The sequence below is a fragment of the Anastrepha obliqua genome, chromosome 2, assembly GCF_027943255.1.
Source record: "Anastrepha obliqua isolate idAnaObli1 chromosome 2, idAnaObli1_1.0, whole genome shotgun sequence".
Taxonomy (NCBI): domain Eukaryota; kingdom Metazoa; phylum Arthropoda; class Insecta; order Diptera; family Tephritidae; genus Anastrepha; species Anastrepha obliqua.
Genome location: NC_072893.1, coordinates 133,532,116 through 133,554,473, shown reverse-complemented (window position 1 = coordinate 133,554,473; position 22,358 = coordinate 133,532,116). Strand labels below are relative to the sequence as shown.

The following is a 22,358-nucleotide window of genomic DNA, read 5'->3' as shown; positions in this document are numbered from 1 at the left end:
GAAGGAAAAGGCTCACGGCCATGCCAGTCTATTACTGCGACAAACCCAGTATACCTCGAAGAGGACTGACTACATCGTCCCGACGGTGACATTCAGTAGAAATTTTGTCAATCTCTTTCCATCTCGGAAAAAATGGAATAAGGGATTCTCACTAAACAAGTTCGACACTACAGTCTATATAGATGGCAGTAAAATGGATTGTGGTGTTGGAGCTGGGATATATTCTCATAGACTTAAAATTGAAAGATCTGTGCGTCTCCCTAATGCTTGCAGTGTCTTTCAGGCGGAAGTACTGGCAATTGGGGAAGCTTGTAGGCTACTAATCGCAGATCCCTCTTTTAAGGGCAATATCGCTATTCTTTCGGATAGCCAAGCTGCAATCCAGGCACTGGGTTCAGCTACAACACCTGGAGACTAATGGCAGTCATAACTGGCTTTTGGTCTGTGGGAGAACAAGCATCCAAAATGAGCATCCCTCACAACACATACTGTCACAGTTGTAAACAACCGGAGAAAAAGGAAACAATCTTCCATTTCCTTTGCGAATGTCCTGCCCTATGGAAGGACAGAATGTTAACCCTGGGTAAACCGCTGTTCGAGAGTCTGGAACAGCTATTTGGCGTAGATGTCAACAACCTGATAAGGTTCCTGAACCGCACAGACTGGATACATTCATGCTGTAAATAACTGGTAAAGAAGCTAGTGCTAGTTGGATTCGGGAAGAATCACCACTTAAACCAACCAACCTTAAACATATGAATTTTGTACTGCAATATACAACGCAGAAGTGCAGTTATGTTACGTGTTTGCTTATAATTTATCTGCTTCTCATTGCCTTTTCATTTTCGCTCTCTGCAGCGCTCAACAACTTGTTCTCTCTTCTATTCGTTGCAGCTCGTTGCAATTCAAGGTGGATTTATAATAGGTGACGGCAAGGCGAATTTATTACAGGTGACAGCAATCACATATAAGTAAAACCCTACATGTATTTGTTGTTGCCTTTGGTCCAAGCATCACGTCAAAATCAGCTGTTGGTTTTCAGGCCGATTTGCTTGTGAAATGTAAATAAAGCAAGGCGGATTTATTATAGGTGATGGCAGCCACCCAGCTGAATTTTTCGCCGTAAATATGAATTGTATCAAAGTGACATGCTTTGTTTGTATTGGTATGTTTACATTCGTACATATGTTTACATTTGTGTTTACTGAGCTATTGGTGCAAATGGAACATTTATTCACGTATGCCAATTTTATGACTCGCGGTTGTCCTTTAATTTAATTCATTTAAAATTTTAGGACAATTTATTGTGGCTGTATCATTGCTAGACCGTGGTGAATCATACAAAGCTCTGGTTCGACTCGCTGCTTATCGAAAAGACGTACAAAGGTCCACAAGAATTGGCAATAATTTTATCTGGTTGTGATTTATATACTTACTGCTGCATTGAAGCTGCTTACTGGCTTCAGATTATCACCTCTTCCCATATGGGTACGCTGCATTACCAAGGAAAGCGCCAATGAAGCATGAGCGTGGTCACAAGAAAATGAAATGGCTGGTGAGAAAAAGTAGTTTCTATATGTAGAAACATTTTCTTTACTACATATATGATTTTTTCTATAATTTAGATTTGCCTCATCGCAATAAAGCAACCAATATGGACCGGTCACTGTTACAAAAATTTATTTATGATTATGAGTTAGAAAATTCTACTAGCGTACGTAAATATGTATATGGCAAACGAGCTGCTAAGTCTCAACGCTTTTATACCGCAATGGCTATATAATGACTAAAACTTATGAAATTTGCTATAAAAACGTTTGACATAATTTATTAAAAACATGCATACCAACAGTTGGCGAATCGTCCAGAGTTATTGTATTTGTTCGTCAAACATAATCCCTTAATTGAAGCTACCGAGTTACCACATGCATCGTTGGAAGCTAGAAGCGAATATTTCAGTTTTAAACATACAATTGCGATTATAAAACAAGAAATTTTGTCTGCCAAGAAATACATTAGATCTTTTGATGCATGGATTGAAATTGAATGCTAATTTAGATATCGAGTATGAGCAGGTATGCATAATAATAATTCGAATAATATGCATAAATAATCATTTGTTTTCTATATCATAGGAGCTCACAGATTTAGAGGACGACATACTGACCTATATCGATACCACACAGCGCACAGCAAAGGATAAAATCAAAATTAATTAAAAAAGATTAAATAAAATTAACATAAATTTAAATTAAATTAAATAATTTATTTTTCAATCAATTTTTCAAAGTTCAAGAACTTATGTTCTAAATACAGGCTATAAACATCAATAAAGTTGAATTATATAAAATGAATTCACAAGCATGTTACCAATTTGTTATCCAGAATTTTTAAGTGTACAGTTTTAGATGTAAATCATAGCGATCGATTTTCCACAAAAAACATGAAGCAAACATTTTTATGTAATATGGTATGCGCATCTCAAGGTGGATTTCTGATAGCCATTAATATCCTATGATGATATAGAATTACACATGTAAAAATTGCAAATTAAAAATGTGATACAAATACAATTGAGCTCAATATTACATACATTACTTTCTGTACGCAGTAAGACTTTAATTTTGCCCTTGCTTCGAATTTTTTTTGCGTTATGTTTCTCTATTTTAAACTAAGCAATTTAAACGCTGATTTTGACGTGATGCTTGGACCAAAGGCAGCAATAAATACATGTAGCGTTTTACTTATATAAGGTTGCTGTCACCTGTAATAAATTCGCCTTGTAAAGAAACAGAGCACTTTGACATTCAATCCACCAAACCGGCGCCACGGCGAATTAATTAGGAGCGGGAACAACTCATCACCAAGGATCAAGAATGATAGAATAAAATGCGTCTTCCGAATTCGCTGTGACGTCAGGCTTTGAGAATTTAAAAGAAAAAGGAAGAGGAAATACTTGTTTCTGAAAGAAAATTGGTTGAAAATAATAGAAACTTCCAAACACAAGCAATTATACTCACTCACACAATTTCAATACAAAGGTTTTTTCTTTAACCTACCACAAAACAATTCGAACAAACAAGGCATCGCGGTTTTAGTAAAGAAGTCCATTCCCCACAGAGAACTTCACATTCAGTCCAACATCGCAACAATTGCAATAGAAATTACACTAAGTTTCAAATTCACTATTGTGTCTATATACATACCACCACTACAAAATATATCATGCAATGAACTCAGGCAATTCATAAGCTCAGTCTCAACCCCGGTTATAATCGCTGGAGATTTTAATGCTTGGAGCCCTCTTTGGGGATCCGAAAACACAAACACCAGAGGCGCTATTATAGAGGACCTAATTCTCTCAGAGAATCTTACCATACTAAACGACAATAGCCCAACACACTTTTCTACACATAAAACTTTCACAACCGTTGACTTAACAATCTGATCATCCAACATTGCACCAAAACTTACAACCATCACCCTATCTGATCTGCATGGCAGCGATCACTATCCCATCGTCACTGAGCTCCGCACTCAATCGGCATACAAAGTACCTCCCAAACCTAAGTTTCTAACAAACAAAGCTGACTGGGAAATGTTTCAACAAGTGACATCTAATCTTTGTTCCTACTACCCATATTCTGACAACATAAATAAAGAAGCTGCGGTGATAACTAAAATAATTCGGACGTCTGCACATTTTTCCATACGACAATCTACGAACAAAATCTTTTCAAAATCGGTACCTTACTGGTCAACCGAACTATCTCAGCTGAGAAAAGAGAAACAACTTTACTGGTCTGAATATAAACGTTTTAGAACATACATCAATTTGATTCGCTATAAGAAAGCAAATGCAATTTTTCGCAAAAAGTGCAAACAAGCTAAAAGAGACTGTCTGCAAAAATTCTCGGAGTCCATTAATCATAAAACTAATCCGAAGAAAGCCTGGCTCGATATTAAAAGACTATCTGGCTCTTATACCCAAACTCCGGCAATCTCTCTAAGCAACTCAAATGGTCCCATAACTGACCCAAAAGAAATAGCCAACCACTTTGCTTCATTTTGGTCCGATAGTTCTCATGACTCTAATTTTCACGAAACATTTGTAACTACCAAAAACCAATACTTAAGTAGCAACGATAACACCGGTTGCACCTTTTCCCAATACCTAGACTCCAAGATAGAACATATAGAATTCGAATCCACCCTCTCTTCTCTGTCGGGCAAGACCCCTGGAGCCGATCGTATATCATATCCCATGTTACATCATCTTCCTCTCTGTCTGAAGATCAGACTTTTAAGACTCTATAATAATATCTTAAACCAGGGAATTTACCCCCAGGCGTGGAAAAATGCAGTAATTATCCCCATCCCTAAACCAAATGCTACTCCAACAGAGGTCAGTGGGTTCAGACCGATATCGCTACTTAGCTGTCTGGGAAAACTCTTTGAAAAGATTATATCAATGCGTATCTCCTGGCATGCCACAAAATTTAACTTAATAAGTCCACGACAAGTAGGCTTTAAGGCAGGGCAGGGCACAATCGATGCTCTTCTCTTTTTTGAAAACAACGCATCTACTACTCTTTCCAACAGAAATCACCTGTCAGCCCTTAGTATCGACTTCGAAAGAGCCTTCGACCGCGTTGGAGTTCACGTTGTGCTTCGTCAGTTTCAAAATTGGAATCTAGGCGTTAAGTTACTTAACCTGATTAAAGATTTTCTCACCAACCGCAAACTTGTTGCAACCGTTAACAACGCCTACTCTAATTACCATCCTTTGTATAATGGTATAGCTCAAGGGTCTCCACTGTCTGTTATCCTGTTCATGGCAGCCTTCAATGAAGTCAGTATTATAATTAACAAGTACAAAAATGTTTCTCACATTTGCTACGCAGATGATTTATTATTGTTTTCTAAAGTTAATGACTTAAATGCTGTAAAGAAAGACTTCTTAGATATACTCTCAGACATAGCTCGTTGGGGCGAAGTCTCAGGCGCTAAAATCTCTATTAAGAAATGTAAAAACTTCCATATTTGTCGCAAACATAAATGTAATTATTTTAATTTAGTTCATAACGATATACCAATTGTCAATACAACTAGTCTTAAGTTTTTGGGTATAATTTTTGACAAAAAGCTAACATTTAAAGAACATTGTTTAGACTTACGAAAGCAACTGGCTGTCAGACTAAGTATAGTTAAATATTTATCATCAAAACACTGTTTAATTAACCAATCTACTCTTATAAATGTAACCAAAGCTCTTTTACTGTCCAAAATTGATTTTGGCCTCCCGATATATGGCAATTGTGCGAGAAGCAACATTAAGCTTCTGTATTCCCCATATCATAGGGCCGTTAGCAGGAGCATACGCGCGTTTTCAAAATCTCCGATAAAATTCGTATTAGTTGAAGCTGGATTACCGTCAATAGAAGAAAGATTTGATGCATGTCTCATGAAACTCATTCCAAAGTTATTTCTGTGCAACAACAACACTTTATATGAAACAGTGTTAACCGAACTCCAGCGGAAAAAAACGCCAAAACGGAAATCAACAATTGGACTCATCATCGACTTGGCTAAAGAGCTTGGCATATACTCACCAGTAATCTCAGAAAAAGAAGACTTCCCGCCCTGGCACATAAACAAATCTTTTTTCATCTTGGAACTAGAAAAATTCAATAAAAATGGCACTAGCCCAATAACCTATCAACGCTTATTTTCAGAGCTCACTAACCCTCTACTTGGCGAATGGAACATGATATTTTCTGATGGATCAAAAACTGAGACAAGTACATCCTTCGCAGTCGTGGATTCTTCGGGGAACACTGTCTCAGCAGGCATCCTTCCCCATTTTGCGTCTGTTTACACAGCTGAAGCCACAGCAATCCTGAATGGGCTAATCTCTGTTGAAAACTCAAATCATAAAACAATTATATGCACGGACAGCAGATCAACAATAGCGTCAATACTTAATATAAGAAATAAAACGTATGTTATTTCCCAAATTCGCAACAAACTGATCGGCAATAACAACAACATAAAATTAATGTGGGTACCAGGCCACGCAGGCATTAAAGGGAACGAAATAGCGGACGAACGAGCTAAATTGGCCACCATGGAACCGCTCAAAACATTTAACAAGTTTTCGAAAAAAGACTTTAATAAATATGTAGTCAATCACCTGTTTCAAAAACAATTGGTTACATGGGGATCTACACAGCACCAATACACTACATTTAACCCAAACAGGCTAAAACCCGAGTATCCATCTTACTGCCGTTGCAATGATGTCAAAATGTTTGTTCGGCTACGGCTTGGGCACACGATTGCAAGCCACTCATATATATTCAACAGAACTAACCGACCAAACTGCCAGCACTGCCCTACATCACCACTAACATCAATTCATCTTCTCGACAACTGCACACAATTTTCCACAGTAAGGAGCAATATTTTTGGGGACCAAATCCCATCATCACTATTAAAAAATATATGCTACGAAAATATTATAAAAATGTCAGATTACTTAGCACAGACCGATTTAAAGAAACTTATTTAACTAATTTACCATGACTTTACCTAGCTTGCCTGTAATTAATTCATAATTCTTTTTATAACAAACCAGAGAGCCGAAGGTCCTGGCAGCCAGTGCTCCTATTCTCGTGTTAAAATAATTATATTATTATACCACGTTTGTAAATAAATAAATAAATAATATACTCACTCACACAATTTCTTGCCACGGTGTTATTCGCATAAATGGAAGTATTTTTATAATTCCCGTTTTCACAATTTAACACGTGACACTTCGTTTCCATCAGTTTGCTTAGCTTAAATGTCATAAATCAAAACATTACCAAGCCATTCACAAACATGTAATTTCTCCTTCTTGCAGTACTCGATTCGCCTTAATGTATAGAGGTTAAAAGTCCTTTAGCCTTTTACTTTATTACGTAAAAGTAGTAAGTCTTTTCATGATGAAATGTCAATGATTACTGAAAAAAATTACATATTTAGTTTGAGAGTAGGCATGTGTGATCTGTAAAAACCCCCTATTGGAAAAAGTATCTCCAATGTGATTACCTTTTATGTCTGCAGCGCTGATGTCACAGCGAATGCGGAATGCGTAACTTTATATCATTATTGGTTACACTAGTCTACAAGGAAAAGTATCCGAAATAATTTAAACTAATATCTGCTTCTCTGTCCATGCAAAATTCGGATTGATAACTAAAATTAATTTATTAGTTTGAGTTTTTACGATAATCGTATCTTTCGTGTTTAATGGAACTAGGCCGACAAAATTTAACCAACATTCAGACCCAGAAACCAGACTATATATTTCCGAAGGTTTATGATGCGCTGAATCCAAATCTGGCCTCAGAATTGCTCTATCAGCACCTAAAAGTGCAAAAAATACAAAAAAAACATGAAAATTTCAAAATGCGATATCTCTGCGAAAAAAAATGATATTTGAGCAAACAAAACGCCATTTGAAAAAGGAAGGATTGTATTTAAAGATGCCATCCTTTAATTTTGGTGAAAGAAAACATCTGCAAGGCTACATAACCTCAAATATGGGCAAAAATGGGGTTTTTTGCACTTTTAGGTTAGGATATCTCGAAAACCAGAGCTGATAGAGCAATTCTGAGGCCAGATTTGGATTCAGCGCATCATAAACCTTCGGAAATATATAGTCTGGTTTCTGGGTCTGAATGTTGGTTAAATTTTGTCGGCCTGTGTTATTAATAATTTGAATTGATTAACAAAGTTATTATTAATATCAATGAAAAATAATAAAAAACAATAACAAAACAGCAAGACGAATCGATTAAAGGTGGTAGCTGATTTGTTTTTTTTTCGCCGTGTACATTCGGATGCTCGCACAAAACTAAATTACGAATCATATTATTTAAATTCAAATTTGTAATCTGAAAACTGATATCTTAATGAATTTAAATTCAAAAGGCTTTTTGTAAATATTTAAAATAATGAGGAGTGCGCAATTTGTTTTAAATAAATAAATTACTTCTTTGATTTCCACTTTGCCTTTTAAAAAACGAACGTGCCGCAAAAAACAATCTGATCCGTTTGACAAAGTGGCATCGTCTTATTATTTCCGCAGTTTCAGATGGGCAGCACTTCAAACTTCAAATACTTCAAATTGAGTAAGTGATATTAAGTTTGCTATTTCCTGTTATTTTTTTCTGCTTCCATATAAGCGTTTGCAAGAGAATTTGATTGAAGACACGAATATATTTAGTTTTTAACAGAGCATGGGAAAATGTATGATTAACAAATATTAATCAAGAGCAATATAAAAAATTATGTTAATATGTATTTCTAATTGAAAACCAGCGGATCTAGATCATCATCATCTTAATTTCAAAATGGCTCCGCGCGGAGGCATTTTTACCGATATAACGGATAACAAATTTTTAATATTTTTAGGTTTTGTTAAATCAAGTTCATTAATTACAATCAATTTAGGGGCTTAGTAATTTAGAATTTAAAAAAATTATCATCACGATGGACATTATCTTCGCTTATAGTTTAGAAATAAAACACAGTCACGTTTTGCATTAATTAAACAACAATTTGAATTCTACTATGTAATTGATGCATATTAACATAATTTTATTTTTCCAAGAAAAAGGATTCCAAATATTATATATGTATATATCTTTTTGCAACGCAAGCAATCGGAAGCGTATAATTAATACATGAGTTGTTGAGCAACGTTCGACCAGGAGTTCTTGAAAAAATAGCGACATTCGAAACTGGCATTATGTATATAATAATGAAGTGAAACACGTCTTCTTCTTCAAAGCACTTTATTTCAACTCCAGTTTAACAAAAACTCTTCTTAACCTAAAGCTTAACTAATATTTAACATTTATGAGAATCGGAGAAAGTATGTTGAGTGTATGTTGAGTGCGTGAGTAAGCGTGTGGGTGTAGAGTGTGAGAAAGTATGTAAAACAGTTAGCGTAAGTAATTAAATATAAGAGTAAGATTAAGTTAGAATTAAGAGTAGGTATAATATAGGAATAGGTATATACGTATATAGGGTGATCATGTAGCTCCTCCACCCTTAAGTTATTTGTGTCCTCGCAAATATCTATTTTAGTTTGTTTTTAATTGTTGAAAGTAGTATGGTTAAGTTATAATGAAATTAATTAACATTTTCAGTGATCAAGTTGTATTTTCGTTTAAATTGGCTTTTATAATATTTTATTTTTCTATTATTTGAAGAATCCACAACATAGTTACCTTGGCGATCATATTTTTCGAGTTTCTTATATTTAGGTTTTGTTTTCGCAATTTGCCTATTAAGAACAATGTTTTCTATTTGTTTTGGCTCAGCTTTTCTATCTTTATTCAACTTATTTATTCTTTTGATTTTTTGTTGTTCATATTCTTTGCATAATTTACTTATCTCTTCTTTATCATAGTTTTTTATTATAAAATCAATTGGTCGCCTTTTTGTTGTAGAATGAACTGCTCTATTGTAAGCATTAAATATTTTAAAAAGTTTCTCGTCTAAGTCTATTGTTTTTCTAGTGGTGTCAGCTTCTAATATCCGTAAATGTTCATTAAGCGTACCATGTAAGCGTTCAATGTCAGAATTACCTGTCTTAAGGTAAGGCGTGGTTACGTGTGGCTCAACATTTTTTTCACTTAAAAATAATTTAACGGCGCTATGTAGTATGCAACGCTCGTTATCGAAGATGAGTTTATTCATTTTCCCTAAAAATAAAATTCGTTCTTTTAAAGCTGCTAGAATCGCAATCCAATTTCTATCATTTAATTTATGAAATGTTGCATATTTCGAGAATTTGTCTATAGTGGTTAAATACATTTTATTTCTGCAAGGGTACCAAATATCTATGTGAACTATGTCATTAAAGTGTGTAGGGGTTTCTGTAATTTGATAAGGAAGTTTTAGGGGGTTTCTATCGTGCTTGGCTATAGCGCAAATCGAACAATTGTTAATATAGAGTGTTATCATTTTATAAAGCTTCGGGTAAAAATATTTATTCTTCAGCTCTAAAAATACTTCCTGTATACCTCTGTGATTATTTCGAATATGTTCTTTTTCTATTATTGTTAACATGTCATTTTTATCCGTAACTTCTATTAAAACAACGGTTGATTTGTACAAAGTAAGATTATTATTCTCAAAAAAATTTACGTATATATACTGGAACTTTATAAATAGTTCACTATCATCACAAAAAATGCACATAATTCCCTTGTTTATCAAGACTTTTTCCATGATATCTTTTAAATTCGAGTTTTTCGTTACTACTATATGAGTCTGACACTTTTTGTTAACGATTTTTATAAAAAACTGTTCACTTTGACCGTAACTGAGATATATCTGATTTTTGTAATAATTAATGCTTTTTTCTGTTATAAATATATATTTTGAATTATCCTCAAGAGCACTGTGTGCTGTTTCTATAGACATTGAATCCAAATTATCACACTTTTCATCATCAATTTCCATTTTACTGCCTTCAATATTATTGTACAAATTAGCTACTTCACTATTTTTATTATACTGCTCAAAATATCTGCTTAATGTATCTGCAACGTTATTATCTTTTCCCTTAATATACGTTATTTCAAAATCGTATTCATTCAGAAGTATTTTCCATCTTTGTAATTTCATATTAGGCTCCTTTAGATTGTGAAGCCAAATAAGCGGTTTATGATCCGTTTGGATGATGAACTTTCGTCCATATAAATAAGTTCTAAAATGCTTTACAGCCCATACCATAGCCAGAGCTTCTTTCTCTATAGTGGAATATCTTATCTCATGATCACATAAAGTGCGAGATGCATAGCATATAGGGTGATTTTTTTAGCTTAGTACCGCGCCAATAGCGAACTGAGATGCATCAGTTGTAAGCACAAATTTTTTACCAAAGTCTGGTGGCTGTAAGACAGGTTCATTGGTAATTAGAATTTTTAATGTATTAAAAGCTTTTAAAAAATCTATATTTTTAAAATCCAATATTGCGTTTGCCTTCAGAAATCGAACCATTGGGTAAGCTACTTTTGCGTAGTCCCGTATAAATTTCCTATAATATCCTGTCATACCAAGGAATTGTTTTATTTCTTTTACACTAGTTGGGGGTTTCATATTATTAATCGCCGTTATTTTCGAAGGATCCGGTTTTATACCGTCTTCAGATACAATGTGTCCCAGAAATTTTGTTGTGAAGTCAGCAAATTGACATTTGTTAAATTGAATTTTTAAATTCGACGCTCGTAGAGTATTAAATATTTTCTTAATTGAGACTATATGCTCGTCAAAACTAGTTGAAAATATAAGTATGTCGTCTAAGTAAACAACACAAATTTTATTTATATATTCCCTTAAAACATAATTAATTAACCTCTGAAAGGTGGCAGGTGCCGTCTTAAGGCCAAAGGGCATACGGGTGAATTCATAATGGCCATCTGCCGTTGAGAAAGCCGTTTTTGCTCTATCATTAGGGTGTACTTCAATTTGGTGAAATCCCTTTGCTAGGTCAATTGTGCTGAAGTAGCAACATTTTCCCAATTTGTCGAATATGTCTTGCATATTCGGAATTGGGAACTTATCATCGACTGTTTGATCATTGAGCTTCCGGTAATCAATGACAACTCGCCATTGCGGTGCCCCATCTCTATTCGCCTTTTTGGGTACAACCCATAAAGGTGAATTATATGGGCTATTACTTGGTACAATTATTTTTTGAGCTAGCATATCACGAATTTGCCGATCTACTTCCGATCGATGTATTACCGGATACCTATAAAGTTTACTGTACACTGGGATATCAGTTTTTGTTATTATTCTATGTTGAATCTCTTTGGTAAAGGGCAAGCTTTCTCCTTCTTTGTAAAATATGTCCTGATATTCGTTTAAAAGTGTACTTAGTATTTCCTTGTCTCTTATATTTAAATGTTTAGCAAAAATATCATTGGAGGATTTATCTATTCTATCTTCATAAGTAAGTATTTCTAAGTTTCCATTTTTAAAATATTCATTTTCTAAAATCTCTTCCTCTTTATTAAAATATATAGGTATAGTTGCTTCATCGGTTTTTAGTTTTTTATTTTGATAATCGATTATTGTATTTAAAAAAAGTAAAATATTGTTTCCTATAATACCATCGAAATATTTATGAAATGAGTATTCCAGAAAGCTCACACAAGTATTGGGTTTTTTAAATTCTTTAAATAAAGGTATAGAATATTGCTTACTCGTATAGACAGTTCTTCCCAAAACTTTTAATACGCGAATGATTGGCTTAACAGCATACTTAGGGTTGCATACTTCAGGATTTATTATGCTATACTCTGCCCCTGTATCAATTATAAACCTAAGCTTTCTAATATGCGTATCAATCACTATATAGGGTAATTTCTTTTCCCGGGATATTGAAAATTTTGAAAACTCTCGTTAACACCTAACTCCATTGGTTCAACTGATGTATTTTTATAATTTTGGTTACTATAAGGATTCCTAGTTGTATCAATATAATTTGTTGTTTGAAAATTGTTTTCAGGTTGCCGGCCTGTTTGTCTGCTATACCTATTACTAAACATCGGCTGTGATGAAAAATTTTGACTATCGTTTGCATGACGCTGCTGGAATGTTGTATTGTTGTTGTAAGGTTGTCCACTGTTGTTCTTGTTAAAATTTTGCCCATTATATTTGTTATAGTAAGATTTACTGTCATTACTGTTGTAGTTTTGCCTACTACTATTACGAAATTGTCTATCATTATTGTTGTTGAAATTTTGTCTAATACTATTTTTATTATTATTTTGTTGAAAATTTGAATGGCTGCATGTTATATGTGTAACATGATCACAATATTTTTTATTGTTATATTTCAGATACCCATTGGATTTTATTATGTCACACGCGTCTTTTAAATTTTTCGGATTCCTGCTCACAATAATATTCCTAACAGGCTCCGGTAATCCATATTTGAAAGAATTGAGAGCAATTCTGCCATTACTTTCACAATTAATTTCTAAGGAATTGTTATAACTAAAATACAGAGCATTATTTAAGCGACATAATAAAGCATTTAGATTATTATAAAAATTTTCTATAGTTGAATCACACCGACAAGATCTTATTTTATCAATTAACTCATCAACAGATTTTTGTTCGCCGTGATTATCAACTAAAATTTTCTTTATTTCCGGCCAGGTATCTACATTGCCATTAATTAGAATTGATCTTCTTGCACTTCCAATTATTTTGTCTTTAATATTACCCATAAGCAAAATTTTAAACTCTATAGGGAATGATTCTAATATGGGTATCATTAAATCAATTCTTTGTACAAAACTTAAAAGAGCATCTGCATTTCCATCATAGCTTGGTATACTACTTAAATTTGTAGAAATAATCTTAAATTTAGTGTTTACATCTAAGTTATCCATTTTATATTATACTTATTTTATATACGTTTGTCCCTTATTTATTTCCTTTTCTTAATCTTAGTGTTTCTTTTTTTTTTTTTTTTAATCTTAATGTTATTTTTTTCACAAAAGTATATGTGTAAGTAAGTATATGTACGTATATTTATTTATACGAGTATGTACAGATATATATAACATAAACATACATAAGTCCGGATCACTCCCGCTTGACTCTCAGCTATTCAAAATTTGCTGCTGCGCTGCTGTTAAAGGTGTACTTGATGCTGCGCTTGCAATTGTTGTTGCGTATGCACTGGAAATGGTGCTGGTGTGACAGCTGTTGGTGGCGATGTCCGTAACACCTGCTGCTGCTGTTGTTGTTTTTTGTTTTTTCTCTCTTAGTGAATTATAACGGCTTTTGATTTACCGTTTTTTTCACTTTACAGTTTCTAATAATTTCTTTCACAGCAAGTTTTTATTTTTGAATTTCAATTCATTTATTTATTCACTTAATCAAATAATTTGATTTTCACTTTCTTTCCGAAAATTTGTTTTTCTGGCTTTTGCTTTTTTCAAGCATTTGCCTTTTAAAATGTTTGCGTTAATCACAATAAATTTTGATCACTTAATCAAATAATTTGATTTTCACTTTCTTTCCGAAAATTTGTTTTTCTGGCTTTTGCTTTTTTTTCAAGCATTTGCCTTTTAAAATGTTTGCGTTAATCACAATAAATTTTTATTATAATACAGAAGTTCTTTTCGAACAATGTAATTAACTTTTTTTTTTATTTAAATTTAAAATTTTGCAGTGCGTGTAAGGTTCGCGATGGACTGCGCCAATAATGAAGTGAAACACGTCTTCTTCTTCAAAGCACTTTATTTCAACTCCAGTTTAACAAAAACTCTTCTTAACCTAAAGCTTAACTAATATTTAACATTTATGAGAATCGGAGAAAGTATGTTGAGTGTATGTTGAGTGCGTGAGTAAGCGTGTGGGTGTAGAGTGTGAGAAAGTATGTAAAACAGTTAGCGTAAGTAATTAAATATAAGAGTAAGATTAAGTTAGAATTAAGAGTAGGTATAATATAGGAATAGGTATATACGTATATAGGGTGATCATGTAGCTATATAAATAAACCTTTAAACCTTTTCTTATTTACCATTCCCTACATATATATGTACATATGTATTTGGTTCTACTTGTATTTGGTTTCCAATTGCCTTCGTTGGTGATTTCAACACCCAAATGATAGCGCTGCGTTTACTAGTCATGTTACTAAAGTGTGTAGATTCAAAACGCCTTCAAAATGAACTTGATAACATTCGATGTGTAGACAAATCTGCCTTGACGAATAAGCTGCGGGCGATATCTGTTGCAAATTTTCATGCAACCGAATTCGAAAACGTTAGATAAAACTTGGTTTGAACTGCCTTAAAATTTAGAATACATATGGATTAAAACACGTTTTGTTCGCAACTAGAAACTTATTGTTAAGAAATCCGCAGACACCGCAATACTAGGACTCGTGTGTTTGGAAAGTCGCTAAGCCTCTTGTTTCAAATATTGCAGAGAATTTTTATATTGATGTATGTATGGTATTCATTATAGAATTTTCCGATTAACTGTTAAGAAGAATTTTTGAAAAATGTTTACGGAATATCTAGAGTTTCCGATTATAGAACACGAGCAAAAAGTCAAGGAAAATGGCGGTCTATTTCACACTAAAATTGTAGTATCTAGCGTCAAATGTATTTCAACAATATAGGTTAGGTTAGGTTAGCCTGATTGGCAATAAGCCACGCATAGACCTTTTGGTCCCTAGCGATACCAGATGGAGACCGACCTCTATGAATCCCTAAAGTAGACATCATGTAGGATGTCAGCGCTTTTGGCGAATCTAAGTAGGGCTGGGAGCTCCGCTTTTGAGACGTCTTCCAGACCCTCAAACAGTGGGGCTCCCAGGCATCTTAGTCGCGTTTTTGATAATGCCGGACAAACGCACAGAAGGTGTTCTAAAGTCTCCTCAACATCCTCTCTGCATTTTCTGCATTTGTCCGTGTTAGCAATCCCTATCTTGTACGCATGTGCAGCCAATAGATTGTGACCTGTTAGCATACCTATGACAGTTCTGCGTTCCTTTCGCGAGAGAGTAAGTACGAATTGAGTGAGTTTTTTGTCGTTAGTTCTACACATGAGTTTTGCTGTTTTGCATGTGGTCAGGTTAGTCCACCTAGCTTTCACTTGCCTTTTCATGTGGTCATCCATTTCACTGTATATTGTGTTTAGCGGTCTCGGTATGTCGTTCTCTTGTTCAAATGGTAGTCTCACAGCACTTTTTGCTATCTCATCTACTATTTCGTTCCCTATAATGCCTTTGTGACCAGGTACCCAGTAGATATGCAGCCTACTGTTTCCGGCTAGCCTTTCTATGGCCTCCCTGCTCCGTCGAACATTTTTGGACTTAATACAATATGAGCTTATTACTCTTATTACTGCTTGACTATCCACGTATATATTAATTGTTGAGTTCTTTCTTGTTCTAGTGTAGGCTAGCTCCGCGGCCTTCCCCACAGTAAAAACTTCCGCTTGGAAAATACTGCTGTGGTCTGGCAGCTTGATAGACTGCCTTATTCCTAGTTTTGAGCAGTAGATACCCGCTCCCACTCCGTCTGGAGTTTTCGAGCCGTCTGTATAGATGTGAAAGGTTCTATGGCCAGGCTTCATGCCTTTGTGCCATCCCTCCTCTTCAATTGTAGTGCGGAACCTTCTCTCCCAATTAAAGTACGGAGTCATGTAGTCTGTGCCACCTGAGCTCCACTTTCCTATTGAGCTATGACCGAAGGTTCTGCAGATGAATACCCCCGCAGCCATTAGCCTCCTCGCGGATTTCGCTGCCAGTTTTTTTGTCGCAGTCCACCATACTAAGGTTCCGTACAGCAATATCGGTCTGACTACTGCTGTGTAGCACCAATGCATCAGGGAGGGTGATAGACCCCAAGTAACGCCCAGCATTCTTTTACATGCGTACAACGCATTACTGGCCTTTTTCACCCTCTCCTCAACGTTGTGCTTCCACAGCAATTTGCTGTCCAATATTACTCCGAGGTACCTTGCATAATCTTTGAGAAGTAATTCGTTCTTGCCTAGCTTCGGGAGGTTCCACGCCGGAACTTTGTACTTCCTGGTAAAAAGTACCATGTCCGTTTTTCCCGCGTTTATCCCTAGCCCTGCGTGAGATGCCCATTGATGTATCGTTTTGAGAGTGCTGTTCATCACATTACTGATGGTGTCCAGGTACTTTCCTGTAACTACTATAGCTATGTCATCGGCATATGCCACTAGTTTAGGTGCCCCTCTGTCAAGTTTCTTAAGAATTTCATTTGCTACTAGTAGCCATAATAGCGGCGATAGTACCCCACCTTGCGGAGTACCTCTGCATGTATATTTGGTGACGCTCGCATCGTTCCACTCCGCTCTTATCTTTCTGCTAGCTAATAGCTGCCTTATCCATAGATAAACCGCGGGTTGCACATTAAGTGACTCTATGCTATTTAAAATAGCATCTTTTGTCACGTTGTTAAAGGCCCCTGATATATCTAGAAATACTCCTAGAGCATACTCCTTTTATTCTAACGCCTTTTCTATGTTTAGTACAAGTGAGTGAAGTGCAGTTTCAGTGGATCTGTCTTTAGTGTAAGCATGCTGCGCTTTGGATAATTCGTCCGGCGCAATTGTGTCTCTAATGTATGTATCTAGAATCTTCTCTAACGTTTTCAGGAGAAATGAAGTCAAACTAATGGGCCTGTATTCTTTTGAGTATAGAGGGTTGCTTTTTCCCGCTTTTGGAATAAACACAACCCTCGCTTCTCTCCACGATACAGGAACGTAGCTGAACCTCAGGCATCCCCTGAATATCGTTCTTAACCATGGTACCACAAGGTGGCTTACCTTTTGGAGCATGGCTGGGAAGATTCCATCCAGTCCTGGCGATTTATATGGGTCGAAACTTTGTATAGCCCATTCTATTTTGTTGGTTGTAATTACGTTCGTCGGGATTTCGTGCACAATATCTCCTCTAGGTTCGAGATCTGTAATGTCCGCACACCCTGGAAAATGTGTACTGACTAGGTCTTCTAGAGAGTCCTCACAGCTGTCAGCCCACTCCCCGTTAATTTTTCGTATTGTTCTTGGCATAGACGGATTCTTGGATAGCAGTTTCCTGAGTCTAGCCACATCGTTAGTGTCTTCCATACTGCTACAGAAGTCTTTCCAAGATTCTCTCTTGGCTTAACGTATCTCTTTCTTGTATACTTTTAGTAGATCCTTATACTCTTTCCAACAGAACTCATTGTCAGCCACTTTGGCTAACCTATAGAATTCATGTACTCTACGTCTTTGTGCTCCTAATTCCCTGTTTCACCAGGGAGGCTTCACCTTTAAAGGCTTTGACGAGAGTAGTTGCAAACAATTCAACCCCTTTCTCAAGTGCGACGTGTGACTTGTATTTCCGGGGTATCATTGGTGTTTTTGATAGTATATCCCTATACAAGTCCCAGTTCGTATTCTTAGGATTTCTAAAGGATGTAAGCTTGTTTTTTGAGCGGAATATGACCTGAAAGCTTATGTATCTGTGATCAGAGAATGAGGGCCTACTCAACACTTCCCATTCCTGAACCATAACATGCCTGCTTGTGTAGAGTGTTAAATCGAGTACATTCTTCGAGGTTGGTCCCACATATGTTGGTTCTTCACCTCTATTAGCTATTTCTAGGCTACTTTGAAGAATATAGGTAAATAGTGACTCACCTCGGTCGTTTATATCTGCACTTCCCCAGACCGTGTGATGTGCGTTTGCGTCCGTTCCTACCACCAGAGCGTGCTTCTTTCTGGCAGCTGTTTCTACCAGCTTCCGAAGTTCCGTCTGTGGTGCTTCTCCATCATGTGGCATATAGCAGGACCCAAAGAGTAGCGTCTCATCCTTGCAGCCCTCCAGCGCCACCACTGTCAGATCGTCTGAAGAGAGATTGTTATCAATATAAGAATATATAGTTTTTTTTGACCATTATCACAGTTCTTACCTTATTTTTTACAATCGGGATGTATGTGTTGTAGTTGTTTGACTTTAGACCGGAGACTATCTTGCCCGATGCTATCCATGGTTCCTGGACTAGAGCCACATCGTAGCCGACTCGCTCTATGTTGAGCAGGAGCTCGGCTGAGGCGTTCTTACTTTTGTGGAGGTTTATCTGAAGGACTTTCAGCATCTGGCCTCAGTACCTTCTCGGGGTTGGATACTACCTCCAAGTCACCCTTCTCCACTTCCTGTATATTGAGGGAGGCTTCCAAGATCTCTTCTATACCGAGATCCTTTTCCACCTCCCCCGCAGCGAGCGTGTTGTGGTTGTCATCTGTCGGGTTGCGCTTTTTGAGGCGAAGGTGCACGCTACCAACTCCCCGAGCCATCTTCCCGAATCGCGCGTAAGGCAGGTCCTCTGCCGGCTTGTTGATTTGGATGATGTAGTCCTGGCCACCATCAGCAGTTGCTGGTTTTGCCACAATTTCAACAATATAAAAAGTATTTCTTTTGCAAAATTAATAATTGAAAATATTAAAACAAAGAAGCACAGAAGCTGAAATACGATCGAAACTGTTACCCAATTTTGCTCGATTTGATTGCATTCATTCTGCTAGGTTGCAGGTAGTAGTCGTTATAACGGCAGTTTTACGGATTATTTGATTTAATGCAAAATGTTTGTATTACATCTCAATATTACCTGTTTTTCGGAATAAAATCAATTATTAACATTACACCAATAAATATAAAATGTTGAAAATATTTGTATTTGTTTGTATATTTGCACTAATTAAAAACTTTTCCAATAATCGTTCATTCTTATAGACCGCGCGGGGTCCTTTGAATACGTATAACATTGGCTAAAAATATTCTGGTTTACTCATTTCGTTGCAACTCTTTTAAGTTCGGAGACAGTATTGAATTTTTTAAATCCATGGTAAATGCCTAGATTTAATTTGGTAATTATACCCCATAATAACTTATACCAATTTACCAAACGAAACGCGGATAACTTTTGGATAGATTTTAATTACTGCCCTCGTACACTCTCATTTAATGAATGTTGTCAAACAAAGAATCAAGCAAATTCTACAAACTGTTCTGTGAATCTTCAAATATTGAAGTTATCACTGTAAGATAATAAGAAATATTTCGATTTTATATGTATAAATGGACCTATTTTCCACATTTATGTTGGCAATAACTTAAGTATATCCATACAATTTGAAGCACCTCTAGCAGTTTCTAAACAATTTCAAGAACAAATGAGAAAAAAAACATCATTTACGGAATATAGGAAAACAACTTTGCGATAGAAATTTCATAGATAATATTCAAAAAACTTATGTTGCAAAATTAGTGAATTACTCTACATCTGCTTCAGAATCCGATATATCATCCCAAAAGTCAAGTGCGTCTTTAATTGACATTATTAAAAAGCTAAAGCTTTTACAAAACACTGGCAATGTTGCAGGCGACAGAACTGAGTGGTTGATTCCCACGGAAACTCCACAGCTTTCGGACACAATTGATAACCTCACCGCCTAGGTAAATTACTCAGGCGAGCTTGCTGCAGATGAGAAACCTGATGTAGAAATGGATCCAGCTATTGAAGCACTTGGTATATCACATCCGGATGATTGTGGAGCTCTTCAGGAAGATGAGCTGGAGTATATTTCTGGATACATCATCAAGAAACTGCATCTTGAACAGCATGAATCTACGGAACAGTCATTTACTTGGGTGGATCAGGCTTCGAAAGGATTCTTGAAAAAACCATCAGCGCTCTTTTTAAGCAAAATTAAAAATTTAGAGTCCGCATTCCACAATTTTAATGCGCTTGAAATAGTGCATTGTCGAAACCTTATGGGGTTACATGGGTTTCGTGGGCTCAAAAAAACGATTTTTTTGGCTTATTAATTTCTACAACATCTCAAAAATATTATCCTAAATTTTCAAGTCGATCCGAATAATAGTTTCGGAGATACAGCCTTTGGAAGGTGTGCGCTCACAGCCACTTTTATTGTTACTCTAAACTTTAAACGCGTTTTTCTCGGAACCGTGTTTTCAAAGTCGGTTGTCAAATGTTCTCGAAAACTACTCAACCGATCCTGAAGAAATTTTACACAGGTGTTCGAGATACAATTTACTCCTGCTTCAAGGAAGGATTTGTTTTTCAATTACAACTATTTAAAAAATCAAAATGTCAAGCAAATTTCACCGAAATTTTCATTTTTTTTTTTAAATGTCTGCCGCAATTCCAATTTTTACTTTTTTTTGTTTCCTTCATTCAAGCACGAGTTTATGGTCTTAACTAAAACACTTGTTTTTGTTTTTTTCATTTTCGATAATCCTGCCAGGAGTAATGCTGACAACGCCGGCGCACCTTTTTTTCGAGGGGTCACCGGAAATGTCGTCACAATGGTGGAGTTTTAATTTTTTTTTTTTTGAAAATTTCAGAAATTATTCTTTAAATATGTATCTATAAGACAGAAAAAAGTTTGAATTAAATAAATAATTTTTTACCTAGAAAAAAAAAAATATTGAAAATAGGCATTTTTTACCCAACGAAACCCATGTAACTCCTTAAACAGCGCTGGCTTGAAAGAAACACAGAAGTGAAACTCTATGACGTGGTAAGCATAATCAATTAATTAAGCTAACATTGTAACACTCTCTAATACTCGTATACCCTTCTAATTACTTTATACAGATATAAATAAAAATTTATATAACACTAGTAACCATTTTACCATTTTATTTCTTGTTTTCTTATACATAGTATGTAATAAATTATGGGTTTAACGATATTTTGTAACATAATAAAGAATTTCACAACTGATGTAGAAAACAAAATCTATTTTATTTTTAATCTTTTATTTATATAAATAACATTTGTCTGGAATCTTTATGGCATGCGTTTACCACCACTAGCTTTTCGGCAGCTTTTCAATTTGGAGTTATGAAATCCGCCATTGCTTAATTGCATTTACATGCACATCACCCCAACGCAGACCCACAAATGTTGATGATGATGATTCACATGTATAATTTGTGTCTGCAAGATATTAATAAAATTCAAAAAGTACTTTTACACTTATGTATCCGCAAATTTTGTTTTATCTGCTCTCTATTTTCATTTAATAACAAAATCGAGCACTCATGATCGAGCACTTTGTTATTATGAAAAAAGTTGTTTGCGTTTATTTACTATTCACAATCCAATTCGCCTTGGAAATAATTATTTTGACACTTGTGCCAAAAAAGCAAGAACAAAATACATGTAACTTTTTGTTTTTGTACAACTGCTATCACCTTGTATAGATACGCTCTCTATGAAGAAGGCATTTAAGTTCTCGTGAGTGCGCACTAGCAACAACCACTCAACGAAATCAAGAGGAACAACAGAAAGTCAACAATTTAGCCACAATATACCTTATGCTGAAAACAGTGAACACAGTAAACGCAATCCCGACTCAGCTGTTCTGATCAAACTAATGAGAACCCCATGTAAATGAAAAGTTCTTCCTTCCGTATCGTAGTACCGTAGATTTTATTTCACGATTGTTAAAAAAATCCCGTAATACCGACCCAGCTGATTGACCTCTCACCACACAGTGTTGCCAAGCAGTACATTTCGAAATTATTTACAAAATAAACTTAGAAAAATGATAATTTTTGTTAAAATAGCTTTAAAATACTGTTGAATAATGTTAATTATAGATAAATGAACTATTTGCATTTGTTGGTTTTTGGCTTTGGTTTATTAAACAATGAAAAATTGTAACTGATAACGCGGATGTGTGAAAAGGTGTGTAAGCAAAAATATCAATGG

At 35.4% G+C, this 22,358-nt stretch overlaps 2 protein-coding genes and 1 long non-coding RNA gene across 3 annotated transcripts; 1 reads left to right on the top strand and 2 right to left on the bottom strand.

Moving 5' to 3' along the window:
* The first annotated feature begins 1,172 nt into the window (after positions 1-1,172).
* LOC129239252 (uncharacterized) lies at positions 1,173-2,211 on the top strand. The gene is made up of 4 exons (XR_008581831.1): positions 1,173-1,238; positions 1,296-1,555; positions 1,626-2,075; positions 2,136-2,211. It is a non-coding gene; the product is annotated as an uncharacterized LOC129239252 (long non-coding RNA).
* Positions 2,212-10,881: 8,670 nt separating this feature from the next.
* Positions 10,882-13,469, bottom strand: LOC129238444 (uncharacterized). Its single transcript, XM_054873468.1, has 2 exons — positions 12,879-13,469; positions 10,882-10,956 (listed from the first exon to the last, which is right to left on the bottom strand). Exons 1-2 carry the CDS (start codon positions 13,467-13,469, stop codon positions 10,882-10,884), a joined length of 666 nt encoding a protein of 221 aa, XP_054729443.1.
* Positions 13,470-18,055: 4,586 nt separating this feature from the next.
* Positions 18,056-18,912, bottom strand: LOC129238443 (uncharacterized; the record flags this gene model as incomplete). Its single annotated transcript, XM_054873467.1, has 2 exons — positions 18,705-18,912; positions 18,056-18,462 (listed from the first exon to the last, which is right to left on the bottom strand). Coding segments are annotated over exons 1-2 (615 nt in total), but the record flags the coding sequence as incomplete, so codon positions are not given.
* Positions 18,913-22,358: the final 3,446 nt, after the last annotated feature.